Source organism: Salvia miltiorrhiza, chromosome 1 (genome assembly GCF_028751815.1).
Source record: "Salvia miltiorrhiza cultivar Shanhuang (shh) chromosome 1, IMPLAD_Smil_shh, whole genome shotgun sequence".
Lineage (NCBI taxonomy): Eukaryota > Viridiplantae > Streptophyta > Magnoliopsida > Lamiales > Lamiaceae > Salvia > Salvia miltiorrhiza.
Window position 1 is genome coordinate 52,194,675 of NC_080387.1, and position 14,192 is coordinate 52,208,866.

A 14,192-nucleotide genomic window follows, 5' to 3' on the forward strand; every position below is an offset into this window, starting at 1 on the left:
GCTTTCTTACCCAAGCAAGAACCAAAAAACTGTGAATGTCAGCCGAACTCAGAGCTTCCGGGAAGCCAAACCAAATGCAGAAAGTATTCCAACTAGGTCTCACCGAATCACAGTTCCAGAAGAGGTGCTCCGGCGTTTCAGCGTCTCTATGACAAAAAGAGCACCGGTTCGGCATAACCAAGCCTTGTTTAATCAGCCGGTCGTACGTCGGCATTCTACCATGGAGCAACCTCCAACAAACCAAGGAACGGCGGATTGGGATGAAGGTCTCCCAAATCCAAGTTCCCCAAGAGACCTTAGGGAATTTATGAGCATGATGCGAAAAGGCAAGGGCAGCAGACACTTTTCCTTGCAAAGAAGGCTTCCAAACCCGCGTATCCGAGTTTCCAATAGGCAACAAAAGAATGTCACAAACCACCAGCGGATAAGAATTCACAAATTCCTGCGTGAAGTGCCAAACGCCATCAAAAAAGTAATCTGCCACTGTCTGATTGAGAGAGTTTTCCATATAGAAAGGGACACCACATTTATCCGCGAGACGATACCCAAGCCAGTCATCTAACCAGAAGAGAGTAGAGTCGCCTTTTCCAATATAGCTGAACGAATCCCAGATAAGGTCTCCGATTTCATCACGCAACCCGCTCCAAACCGAAGAAGGCGCAACATTTTTTACTTTGCAGTAAGAGGTGAGATACCTGCGCTTAATGATGTCGTAGCCAAAACTATTCCCATCAATTACCCTCCAAGCCATTTTCATAAGAAAACTCTTGTTCATAGTCAGAAACGACCGAACTCCAAGACCACCTTCAGCTTTTATCGCACAAACTCTATTCCAACTAACCGAGCAAGAAGGTTGCTTACTAGTATCCCCATTCCAAAGGAAATTCCTACATTTGGCATCCAAACTTTTCAGAAGAGAACGGGGCCATCTGAACACCATCATTGAGTGGGTGAGAGAACTACTAATCACCGAGTTAATTAAGCACAATCTTCCCGCCATGGAAAGTTGAAGACCCTTCCATCGAGCAAATTTATTCACAATACGGTCATGAATTGCCTGAAGATGAGAGGTTTTGGGCTTGCCACGAAACATTGGAACTCCCAGATAGGTGAAGGGCAGATCACCAGTAGGAAGCGCCAGAATCCGCGTTACATGTCTCTTAGTTCTCACGGTGATGCGGTCAGAGAAGATGATCTGAGATTTGGAAGGGCTGTAAACCTGGCCAGACATATCAGCATAGAAGTTCAGAATTTTCAGCAGAGTTCTAGCATTAGTTTTAGAGGCCTTGCAGAAGATCATAATGTCATCGGCGTAGAGAAGATGCGTCGGGAAAAGCACGCCTCTACAGAATTGCATGGGATCGAGATGACCTGAGCGAACACAATTGTGTAAGAGAGCACTGAGAGCATCTTCAGCGATTCCAAACAGTATGGGAGACAAAGGATCGCCTTGTCTCACACCTCTCGAACACCCAAAAAAACCGCGGAGCTCACCATTGTACAGAATCGAGAGTCGGGCCGAAGAAAGAATAACCTCAATCCACCTAATAAAACGGCAGTTATAACCACAAACTTTGAGCACATTAAGAAGAAAATCCCACCGCAGAGTGTCAAACGCCTTGGAAATATCGACCTTGCACGCCATGTTTTGTCCCCCGCTAGAACGTCTCAAACAGTTGATTCCCTTCGAACCAAGCATGATACAGTCGTGTATCGATCGCCCACTAATGAAGCCGAATTGATTACTCGACACAAGCTGAGCAGCGACAACACTCAAACGCACCGCCAAAACTTTCGAAATAATCTTGAAAAAGAAATTTGAAAGAACAATAGGGCGAAGGTCGGCCACAGAGACAACCGAATCCTTTTTAGGAATCAAAATGAGAGTGTTGGCATTACATCCAAGCGGCAAATAAGATTTGGAAAAAAAAGTAATGACCGCGCGGCAGATATCTTTCTTGATGATGTCCCAGCAATGATGGAAAAACTTCCCAGAGAAGCCATCCGGACCCGGCGAACTGTTGGAGTCCATTTGGAAGACAGCAGCAGTAATCTCTTCTTCATTAGGAATGGCAGATAACATATCATTTTGCTGATCAGAGATAACCTGATCCAAAATCGCCTCAACATCCACAATGTTGGCTTGAACATGAGATATCTCAGTGAAAAGATTAGTGAAAAAATCCACAATGTGGTTCCCAATTCTATTCTGATCAACACACGTATTCCCATCAATGGTCAGGTGAGGAATGAAGTGAGGTTTTTTCTTGTACCTGAGCATGTTGTGGAAGAAATTCGAATTCCGATCCCCATCTTGCAGCCAAGCTGCGCGGCTTTTCTGCTGCAACAGAGAGTTTTTCCTGGAAAGCGTATCATTAATGCTAGCTTGCGCCACAATCTCTTTATCAAACAGTTCTTCAGTGTAGCCCTCAATAGCGATTTTCTCTTGAATCTCAGACAGATCTTGCTGTTTTTCCATAATCATCGAATCCACATTGCCAAACGTGCTTTTATTCCAGCTACGGATTTCCGTTCTTAATCTCTTAAGCTTGATCATAACCGTATAGATGGGGCAAGAGTTATCTACCGTGTTCGACCAGGAGACTTTAACCAAATCCAAGAAGTCCGGGTGCAAGGTCCACATATTCAAAAACCGGAAAAACTTCCTGCTGAAAGGAAGAGCTGACTGACATCTCAGAACCAGAGGAGAATGATCCGAGGTATTCCTTGGAAGAATCTGAGAAAAGATCGTATTCCAAGAGTTAGCGAAGCTGGCCGAATAGAAAGCTCTATCCAATTTGGATTCGACGTGTGAAGGCATGAAACGCCTCCCTGACCACGTGTATTTCAGACCAATAGCAGGTGACTCAATGCAGTCCAAAGCATTAATAAAGTCACCAAAATCCGCACAAGAAGTGATATTGGGCCTACAGTTGCTACTCCTTTCATGTGCACCCTTGACAGCATTAAAATCACCCAAAACGACATAATTGTTCACCACGTGACTCAGAATATCAATCCAAAGCTCACGCCTTAACAAGTAAGTAGAAGCACCATGAGCAATAGCCACGCGAAAGTTCATGCTCTGCCAATCACAGTCAACAATAACCACTTGGTCAGAAGTGAAAATCACGTTCGTACGAACGTCAGGTTGAGTAAAAATCCATATGTTAGAACACATGTTAATACGAGAATTCTGAAAACAAGTAACCAAATTGAGAGACTTCCAGAAACTGCTAGGAGTTCTGTGGAAAGCAGCTTTGGGTTCGATGATACCCAACAAAAGAGGAGAAAAGGAGCGGCAGTGCTCCCTGAGAACAAGTTTAGACTCATCCGTGATGCCGCGGATGTTCCAAACCAGCATATTCATAAAAACCGATTAGTTTGTTGTGGCTAGGGATTCCTCCCTCTCCACTTCTTCAGCCCAGGTTTTTGCTGCCACCTTTGTCATCACTTTGGCACTTGACGATCCCTCATTGGTAATCACAAATTCACGGGGTGTTCCTCCAGCTTCCCAAGCCTTATAGAGTTGATTCTTGATAAGCTCCATTGATTCCTCATTAGGTTCAGCTCTCATGTGGGGTGGTCGTCGGAGTCGACCTTTTATGTTATCAGTGGACAGATCCGGCTTACGTTCGGCACGAGTTTGTCCGGGTGGCCTGCCTCTCTTCTTTGCAGTTTTCAAAGTCTCCTTATTCTTGTCAGCTCCCTCCGCATTCTTGATTTGCTCCAAGTTAGCAGTTTGATTCACCGTAATGTCCGCTTCATCCCGATTCCGAGCCTTAGTCTCACTCAAGACTGAATCGGTCTGGCCTTTGTCCAAAGTATCAGCAGTGTTCGTTTCTTCAACCGTGGGCTCCAAATCTCTTTCCATGTCTGTGTCAGGCTGATTAGTCTGCTGAGCATCCCTTAAGTTATTCGGATTCTGCTCCATCTCAATAGTCTCCATCTCTTCTTCATCTGAAGTCAGATCCGCGGCGATAAGTTCCTGCTCAATCCGCTGAGCTTCTTTCTCTCTAGCAGGTATAGTGCCAACTTCCACCGGCTCGGAAACATGCTGAGAGTTCAACACATTGAATCTGTTTTCCGAAGGCTTCTCGGTTTCCTTATCAGTTTTAGTATGCCAGACTGTCCTCGGCTTCCTAAACTGTAAATCCTCGTTGCTCTTACTTTTCTCTTTGTTGGTGTCACCCACATCCCCTTCCATGGGTTTCTTCGACTGCTTCCCCCCTTTTTCCACATTCTTTTTAAAGCAATTATCCAAGGAGTGACCCGTGATTTTGCATTTGGTACAAAAGTGTGGCAGTTGCTCAAATCCAATCTCCACATAGAAAGATTGATCCGGGCAGTCAACGTGAACAGAGTCCGGTAGAGGGAGAGCCAAATCCACCTCCACAAGCACCCTAGCAAAATGCCCAACATCCCCGTCCGCTGTAGCTCCATCCACTTTGATAGGGACACCCACCGAGTTGCCAATGCTCGATATGATCTCTTTAGTCCAATATTCCACAGGTAAATAGTAAATACGCATCCACACTTGACAAATCGAGGAGATTTCTTTATACGGATCAAAATTTCTCACCCAGTCTCGTATCCTGAGCGTGCCCGAGGCTAGGCTCCAAGAGTTCTTGCGCTTAGAATTAAGTTTGTCCTCTGCCGTTGTGAATTTCAACGTATAAAAACCTTTGCTCATTGGAATAAGTTTCCAATCCGACTTTGGCTGCCATAACACCTGTAGCTCTTTCTTCAAGTCCGAAGTCAACCTAGGTTTTTCTCCTTTGCGTAGGAGCACTCTCCCAATCAGCGCATGTTGGAATTGTTTGATACGCTCTTGATACATTGTCTCCGGGATCTTTATGGAAATCACTCCGTTATTGACAACCGGCTGAACAACAGCGCAGCGGTGCACCAGGACATCCGGCTTTCTAGTAGCTACTGGTTTAATCACGTTCGCATAGGAAATCCTCTGAGGATTATTATGTTCCTTCATGGCATGACGATCACCCTCAACTTCAGACCTGTTCTTCGGCGAGAGACTTTCGCGGACTGTCGAGGAGTCAGCTTCCGTATGAGCAATCTTGGTAGCAGCCTCCAAAACCCTAGTCGAATTATCATCAGACGCCCTAGATTCAATAGGAGCCTTCGAGCGCGAGAAGTTGTTGGAAATCAAAGGGAGATTCAGTCTAGAATTATCGGCGGTTGGTGGCGTGGCCGCCGGCTGGGTGTGCGCCGGCGAAGTCATAAGATGGCGGCGCTAGGGTTTAGTCGAAAACTTGGAGGAGAAGACATCCGCTTTTTTTCCCAAAAAAAAAACAAAAAGTGAAATTATAAGAGTGATAGTTAGTGAAAATGGAGAACGAGTCCCACAAAAAGTGAAATTGTAAGAATAATAATTAGTGAAATTGTTTCCAAAAATAGGTTAGGAAGATGTTTTGGGGACGAATCAAAATAGAAAAAAAATGTTTGAAAGATGGAGAGAGTAAATATTATCGATATACGATTAACAACAGATGCAACACATCAACTTTTTATAAACTTCATCAAATAAATATTTATATAAAAATATATTTCTATTATCACAACCAACATTTAATTGGCGAAAGTGGTTAAGAATTGTCGAGGACTTCCTTTATCAATTGTTGTAGTGGGAGGTATTTTGAAAAATATGGAACACACTCAAGGATGTTGGGAATCACTGAGGAAGAACTTAAGTTCAGTAGTGAATTTGGAGAATGATAAGCATTGCTTGAAATTGTTGAAAATGAGCTATAATCATTTGCCAATTTATCTAAAACCATGTTTTTTGTACATGGGAGTGTTTGAGGAGGACCATTCAGTTAGAGTCTCAACACTGGTGAAGCTATGGGTTTCAGAAGGGTTTGTAAAACCAACGAATGGCAAAAATTTGAAAACTATTGCCAAACTATTGCCAAAGAGTTCTTAAAGGAGTTGGTTGATAGAAATCTCATTATAGTTGATGAGTTGGGGTGTACTGGAAACATAAAATTTGTCAAAATTCATGATTTGCTGAGGGATTTATGCTTGAACCTAGGCAAAAGATCATGTGATAGGGCAATCTAGTCCTCAAGGCATAAATAAACAACGTTGTATTGTTATCCCGAGGAACACTTGGGAGAAGAAAGTACTGGAGGAGTTGCAATCTATGTCACATGCGCGTTCCATTATTCGTGAATATGGGAAAGTTCCGCAATGTCCGAATTATGGATTGTTGAGGATAATACATGCATTTAAATCTCGTACTTATCTTGAAGATGAAAGCTATGTGAATTTCCTTGTGTCTGATGCTAACTTGCGCTACCTCGCTGTTAAAGTTGGAAGCATGTCCTCGGTCTTTTCCTTGTTCAATCACCTTTGGAATTTGCAAACATTGATCGTTTCTTGTCCGCATAACTTTACTGCGCCTACTGAGATTTGGAAAATGCATCAACTGAGGCATTTTGAGATTAGTGAAGGAAAATTGTGTCTCCCAGATCCTTCGAATGACAATGCTGTCGCCATGGAGAATCTAGTGGTACTTAAGGGAGCACATAACTTCATGTTCGATGAAGACATGGTTAAGAGAATTCCCAATGTCGAGAAGTTGGGAATAAATTATTTAGGGAGAGAGGGAATCAACCATGATGATTATTATTGTCTGAGCAATATTAAATCTCTGTGTAAATTAGAATCCATATACATCTTCCGCGAGTATGATTTGCTTCTTTGCATAAGTTGACCTTCCCTCAAACCCTCAAGAGTCTGACTCTTGAAATGAATGTTGACTTTGAATGGCAAGGAATGTTGGAAAAGATAGGTGCATTGCCTCTTCTCGAGAAGCTCAAATTGTGGAAAGGATACTTTGAAACAGGCAAGTGGGAAATGGTTGAAGGCCAATTCCCTTGCCTCAAATACTTGGAATTGATTTCTTGTTCTAGTTTGGAGCATTGGACCGTAGAAGCGAGCTTCGTCGTCTTTCCACGCCTTGAGAAGCTTTATCTTTATTATTTAACTGAGTTGGAGAAGATCCCGTCTGAAATTGGAGATATACCGACACTGCAAAAGATATGGTTGATGGACTGCAGCGAATCAGTGGCGATGTGTGTGAAAGAGATTGTAGAAGAACAAGTGGAATTACAAGGGGAAGATCTTCCATTTCATGTTCAAGTTTGGCTCTTGCATAAGAAGGAAGCAGTGCAGAGCTTGGCAGGTCCCAACTTTGAAGTTAATGTAATGGGGTATAGCTAGGTTTTACTCCACCACCAGCACTCAACAAGTTGTCTCTCATCTTCCATGATTTGGAGGAAAGCTCAAAGTGAGAGATGGACAGTTTGCAAGACGCAGGTGTGAAATAGTTGAAGGCCTCAAATTCTTGTCATTCTACTGATATGGAATGGTGGATGTTGCCTTGAGGAACTTCATCCCGTAGAAATTGGAGAAATAATTGCAGTGAATCATTGGCAGTGTCTTTGAAAAAGATGGTAGATAAGATGAGCAAGAGGGTTTAATTTACATGGGGAGCCAACAAGTGCGGAGCTTGGCAATGGCAACTCCCAACTTTCATGTGGATGAATAAGTTTGTAGTTTGATGTAGACGAGGAATCATTGGCAGTGTCTTTGAAAAAGCTTCAGTGCATGATTAATATATCGCAAATTATTGGGTGCGACCGTCGCACAGGTGTGCGACGGGTCGACCCGGCTCCAAACCCGCCCTCCTGACCCGGAACCCTGACCCGCGTGGGTTTGACCCATACTCCTAATTATTACATTTGTTTATAATAATTGTTACTTTTAATAAACATAAATATACATTTGTTCATATAAATGTATATTGATATGTATAATGTTTTATATTGAATGAAGGTAAATATTTATATTAATATAAGTATACATTTGTGCGACCAAATGTATATCTTATGCTTATTAAAAGTAAATACTCCTATTAATTAGGGTTTAGTGTTCAGGCTTAGGGTTTAGTTTACAGGGTTTATGGTTTAGTTTATAGAATTTAGGGTTTAAAAAATATAATACTGTATATTAAAGGAAGGAAAATACCTATATTTATATAAGTATACATTTGTGCGAACAAATGTATATTTCATGCTTATTAAAAGTAATAATTATTATAAACAAATGTAATAATTTAGGATTTAGGATTTCGGGTCTGGAATGCGGGCCGGGTCGGGGCGGACCCGTCGCACACTGTGCGACGGTCGCACCATGTTATATTAATATAAGTATACATTTGTGCGACCAAATGTATATTTTATGCTTATTAAAAGTAAATACTCTTATTAGGGTTTAGTGTTCAGGCATATGGTTTAATTTACACCTATTAGGGTTTAGTGTTCACGCTTAGGGTTTAGTTTACAGGGTTTAGGGTTTAGTTTATAGAATTTAGGGTTTAGATAATATAATACCGTATATTAAAGGAAGGAAAATACCTATATTTATATAAGTATACATTTGTGCGAACAAATGTATATTTCATGCTTATTAAAAGTAATAATTATTATAAACAAATGTAATAATTTAGGATTTAGGATTTCGGGTCTGGAATGCGGGCCGGGTCGGGGCGGACCCGTTGCACACTGTGCGACGGTCGCACCCAAGACCAGCTGTTAATATATATAATATATTTGTCTCAACAGTCTTCAAGTTTTACTGGTGGAGTAAGCTCATTCCTACAAATTTTTATCTTTTCATGTGTGTTCATATATTCAATAAGAAAAATGTCTTTATATATATATATATATATATATATATATATAACATCTAATATTTGAAATTTAATTAATTAAATAAACTCTGATTTAAGAGTGGGAGAATATATTAGAGAGTGACATATGGCTATTGGTATTGGAGAAGGCAGATGTAGAGCTCTTTCCTCATTTGGTTTTAAGCTATAAGAGCACATTGTAGAATTTCTACAACCCAAATTTAGAAATTATATTTAGTAATAAATTTTTTTTTTGGTGAGATTCTTTTTTTTTATGCTCTTTCCTGTTGTGAATCTTGTGATGACAAGAAATTCGTCTTCATTGGAAAATACAAATTGACGAAACAAAGTTGCTGATATATGGGCTCCAGACTTCCGCATTATCTCTCTCCTAAAACAGATTAAATTATCCTTCTCAGCCATATCAAGCTTCTCCGGATTATGTTTTTCCACTCCCACCCTCCAAAAAAAAAAAAATCTTTCGGAATAAAATATATAAATAATTGAGTTTAATATATGTAAAATATAAAATAACAGTATTTCAAAATGATGTCAGCTCTCTCTCTCTGCTGACCAGTGGCTCTCTCTCTGCTGACCAGTGGCGGAACCAGAAATTTAGTTCTGGCCCTGAATTCTTTTTTTGGCATCTTGTACAATTTAGGCATTTTTTATTAAAAGATAAATTTTTGCTACGCTATACTCTAACCACACAAACTTTTACGCAAGGCCCGGTCGTGTATCTATCCCACTGCTCGTATTTATAAATAGAGAGCAGAAATATTGTAACACCCAGCATTTTCACTACAGTTATATTATTAATATTATTTTCTATTTTCTATTATTTAAAAGAAGAAAGAGAAGTAGAATCACTGAGATGAGATGAGATATTATTACAATACCCTGAGCTTTTAATTCAGTGATTGCATAATTTGAATAATTAAGTATTCTTGTATCCTTTATTAATTTTATTCTTGGAAGCAAGCTTATAATTCCTAGTTAAAGGGATTATTTTATTATTTCAGATATGAGAATGGTGATAAATACGAGATATTATTAGTCGATTTATCGATCGACTAATTGAAGTGACTGATGTTATTTAATTATTTATCTATGAGCATTTTATATTAATAGTTATGATTTATTTTTAAACCATGAATCTGAGATTTAATAGTATTTCTTAATTATTGAGATTATATCTTAAATAGCAAGAATTTTATGTTAACCGGTTCATTTTCTAATTTAGCAATGAAAATCTCATTTTATTACAAGTGAATTTATTTGAGTTTTATCACAGTTTACGTTTGAGTTGATAGATTTAAATTCTATCAACTTAATTCTATTATGAAATTGTTATAAGTTGAGTATTACACTATATGTGAAAGTGCTATTTGCCTAAAAGCAATTTTATAGGTCTCACTAATAGATAATATTATATTATTAAATATTAGTGGATTTTTATGAGATTAAGCTTACAATATGGGAAGACAACCCATTTCTTCTTTACTTCTACCCCAAGGTACCGTATCTCGATCTTTCCATCTTTTCGTAACCTCCATTTTCGCCTCTCAAGCTAAAGAATCACTTCGATCACACAAGAATTTATTCAAGAACACATATTGAGGTATGAGTCTTTATTACCAAGCAACCTTTATAATCGAAATTGAGAATTTCGCTACCATATTCATCTTCTTTTTTTCGAAAACTTGGGGATTTCATACTGGAATTGAAGTATGTTTTTAATACTGAGATATATTACGTTTTTTATGTTCCTAAGCATGATTATGGTGGTTAATTGTATTAATCCTTACTTGATTTTGATTTTGCTCAAGTTAGTTTGAACCCTAGGTTTTAGTTTGAGAGTTTTGATTATGTTCTTAAATAATTGAGTTCATATATGTGTTTTTAGACAGGAATTATGCCATATATGAATAAATTATGAGTTTACACCACATAGTTTGTGAGATTGACTATGTTAGTTTAAGTGGATTTGAGAATTCTTGATGTAAGATAGCTATATATGTTTGAAGCTTGTATAATTGTATTCTTGAGATTGTAAAATGAGATTATATGATAGTAATTGGGGGATATCAAGCATGCTACTATGTGTTGATGTGTTGAACATGAATTAAGTTTAAGCTAAAGCATACTAATGTGTATTAAGATGATGTATTTGAGTTCCTATAGCTTTTATTTGAGAAAAATATGAGTGATATGTCAATGAGCATTGCTGTCAGTTTTCGGGTTGGACAGAACAGTATGTTTTGGGGGTACTTTTGATGATGTGTTCGTAGTCCAAATAACTTGAAAATTTTACTGTAATAACTTCATCATGTGTAGTCGTTCTCTGCAAAATTTCAGCTAAATCCGAGACCATAAGATATGCTAAATTATTTTCTGAAATGTACTGCACGAAGCAGCGTAGTTCAGTGGCAGATTCTGCCTTTTGTGATATAACTTCTCATACACTTGATGTATTATATTTTTGTAACTTTCTAATAAAAATAGACTTTGAGAGATTTCTAAAAATGTAAAGCTTGTATTTTTCTTTAAAGAGGTTGATTTTATATGATATTTCAAAGTTGAGATTCATAAATGATTACATATTTGAAGTTACTTACTTGGGATAGTTGTGTAAAACTATGCTTAAGTCATTGGTCAATTCTTGAATTGATGTTTTAGTTATTAATTGTAAGCTAATCTATATAGAATGGATTAGTTTACTCTTATACTTTTTCAACTTGAGATATCCCAAGAGATATGATGTTATTGTTTGCTTTTAGTTAGTTAAGTCCATATAAGTAGAATACTCAGATTAGAGGATGCAACTTTCAAGTGATAGAAGTTTCATTCAAGATTTACTTTCTATTTACTTACTTATTATCCAATCTTACGTGGGAACCTCATTATAATGAAGGTTCGAGTGGCAGTGTAGAATGAACAAGCAAAGACTTCTATTTCATTAAGCGTATCAGGTGGGCTTACTAACTCAAGAAGTGAAGATGCATACTTTATTATATAAAGATTGAGTGTATGCATTTATTTTCCAATTATTGACTTGTCAATGTTTGAGATTTGTATGATGCCATCTACATAGAAGAACGAATTCGGGTCCTGAGCGAGTCAGGATTTGTGTACACAGAGTTGACAGTTAACCTTTGTGTTAGCTTGTCATCGTGTTTGAGAAGGAGGCCTACTTCTCAACACTCAGAGTTATATGATGCGTAGATATGGTACATACATGTTCATTGTCTGCAAACGTATATGATGTTATGATGATTATCGAGAAGTTTTACAGTTTTGCATGCACAGGTTATTTAAATAAAACTCTTGTGTGATGCTTGAGATGGCAAGTTCAATATATAGCTCTAAGAGCAAGCTTTAAAGTTATTTCGGCATGACCACTGAGTGCTTTTCGGTACTCAGTCCTGCGTATGTTTCTAAATATGCAGGTTAAGCTGTGGTGCAGATGGAAGCGAGCAGAACAAATTCTTTGATGTATATGTATTAAACCAGGCTCAGGATTCCATATATGTCTTCATACATGTAATCCACATGAATTATTCCGCTGCAACACTTAGTCTATTCTACTTTATTGATGTGTTGTACATATTTAAAATCAATAGCTTCGAGAATTATGTCACTTGAAAGTTAGACAACTTGTCGTTGTGTATTGTAAGTTGTCTACTAATGAGTTTTAAAAGTGATTGCTTATGATTATCCAATATTAAAGTAATTCATCGTTAAAGCAGGTTCGTTATTATTATTGAAAGCTCTTTTCTTTTGCATTTTCTTACTCCCTTTCCCAGTCACACCTTTCCCCGGCCAAACTATACACTAGCTTAGGCTGGGCTGTGACAAATATTGAATACCACCTTACTTGAACAATATCTCGGCTCGTATTTATAGATATAACAGTATGTATCTAGCTAATGATTTACCAATTGTATTGTATCACAAACTCATAACTATTAATATCCGTATATATTACCAAAACTATTAATTCACAAATTATTGACCAATTGTATTGCATCACAAATTCACAACAATTAAAACCTAATCCAACAATTTATGAAAGTCGGCTACCAAAACTATATATAGATATATACTTGTATTTTCACCTGAAAATTGATTACATTCCAATTCTTTTACGTTTTGAGATACGAGAGAGAGAATTCTTTTAGCTTTTGAGAAACGAGAGAGATAATGAATACTATTCCGATAGGGTTCCGTTTCGAACCGACGGAAGAAGAGCTGGTTGGAAGTTTCTTGTATGCAAAGATAATGGGTTTTGAGTTACCTTGGGACGGAATCCTCGACAGAGACGTCTACGGCGACGGTGCGGAGCCGTGGAACGTATTCTCCGACGCGGACGACGCCTACTGGCACACCAAGAAAGAAGGCGGCGCCACCAAGAAAACTATCTACGTCTTCACCAAACTCACCAAGGCGACGTCCAAGTCCACCCGGAATTCCAGAATAGCCGGTTGCGGCACGTGGAGCGGCCAAACCGGCCCCAAAGACATCACGCATTCCGACACCGGCGAGATCATCGGATGCATGAGAATGCTGACGTTTAAATGTTCCAAGGCGGCGGACAAGGATTCAGGACATTGGAACATGCACGAGTACGCTCTTACCGACGCCGGATTGACGGCGACTGGGCTAACGAGCACCGATTTGGTGTTGTGCAAGATCACCAAGACTATCAAGAAGGCGTCTGAAGTTCCGGCGCCGTTTTGTTTCCCGTTGATCGACAGTGGAACTCCGACAACGACGGGGAAGAGAGGTGGCGGAGACATAGAGCAAGAAGGTTGCAAGAGACCTAAATGCAGTGGTGAGGGGTTTCTAGAGGCAGCGATTATGGACGATTTCAACTTGGACGGCATAGACTTGGACAAGTTATATTTTGATTTTAGTTCAACTGATTTTGAATCTTTGTTATGAGAGGAGTTTGTATATCATCATTATTTGATCAAAATCTAATGAGACAATGTTGTTTGTTTGTCTTGTTATGTATATTGTGTTGATTAATTGTTTCATTAATGTTTCAATAATTTATCGTTTCCAAGAAAAATCATTCGAAAGTAGAAATATAATTTAATGTTATTTGGAATGTCGTGGCTGGAAAGAAATAAGAAACAATGGATCTATGAATATAGACGATGCGATTAACTATATGGTGAAAAAAATTCAAAGGCCAACTAGATATAATGTTTTGATGAAGTTGTCACGAGGTTTGATCATTGTTTAGATTTCTAGGTGATGTAAGTTGCACGATATATATGAATTATATATATTATGCTAGGAGTATGAAAGCATAATTAAAAGAGAGTACGTACTTAACAAATCTTTTATTAATAGACGACCCAACAAAGATATTTATTATTACGACGGAATTAAAAAACCAAATTGGAATTGATGAAGAAAACCCTCACCTAGACTAGCTAGTTTAAATACCCTCAAATTAAATTTATGA

At 38.6% G+C, this 14,192-nt stretch overlaps 2 protein-coding genes and 1 long non-coding RNA gene across 3 annotated transcripts; 2 read left to right on the plus strand and 1 right to left on the minus strand.

The window, feature by feature from the left end:
- Positions 1-3,379: 3,379 nt before the first annotated feature.
- Positions 3,380-5,242, minus strand: LOC131009784 (uncharacterized). The gene has a single exon (XM_057937192.1). The coding sequence runs from the start codon at positions 5,240-5,242 to the stop codon at positions 3,380-3,382; it is 1,863 nt and encodes a 620-aa protein (XP_057793175.1).
- A 4,939-nt stretch (positions 5,243-10,181) lies between these two features.
- Positions 10,182-12,461, plus strand: LOC130993441 (uncharacterized). The gene is made up of 3 exons (XR_009091658.1): positions 10,182-10,337; positions 11,631-11,688; positions 12,166-12,461. It is a non-coding gene; the product is annotated as an uncharacterized LOC130993441 (long non-coding RNA).
- Positions 12,462-12,997: 536 nt separating this feature from the next.
- LOC131009790 (NAC transcription factor NAM-B2-like) lies at positions 12,998-13,660 on the plus strand. The gene has a single exon (XM_057937198.1). The coding sequence runs from the start codon at positions 12,998-13,000 to the stop codon at positions 13,658-13,660; it is 663 nt and encodes a 220-aa protein (XP_057793181.1).
- The last annotated feature ends 532 nt before the right edge of the window (positions 13,661-14,192 follow it).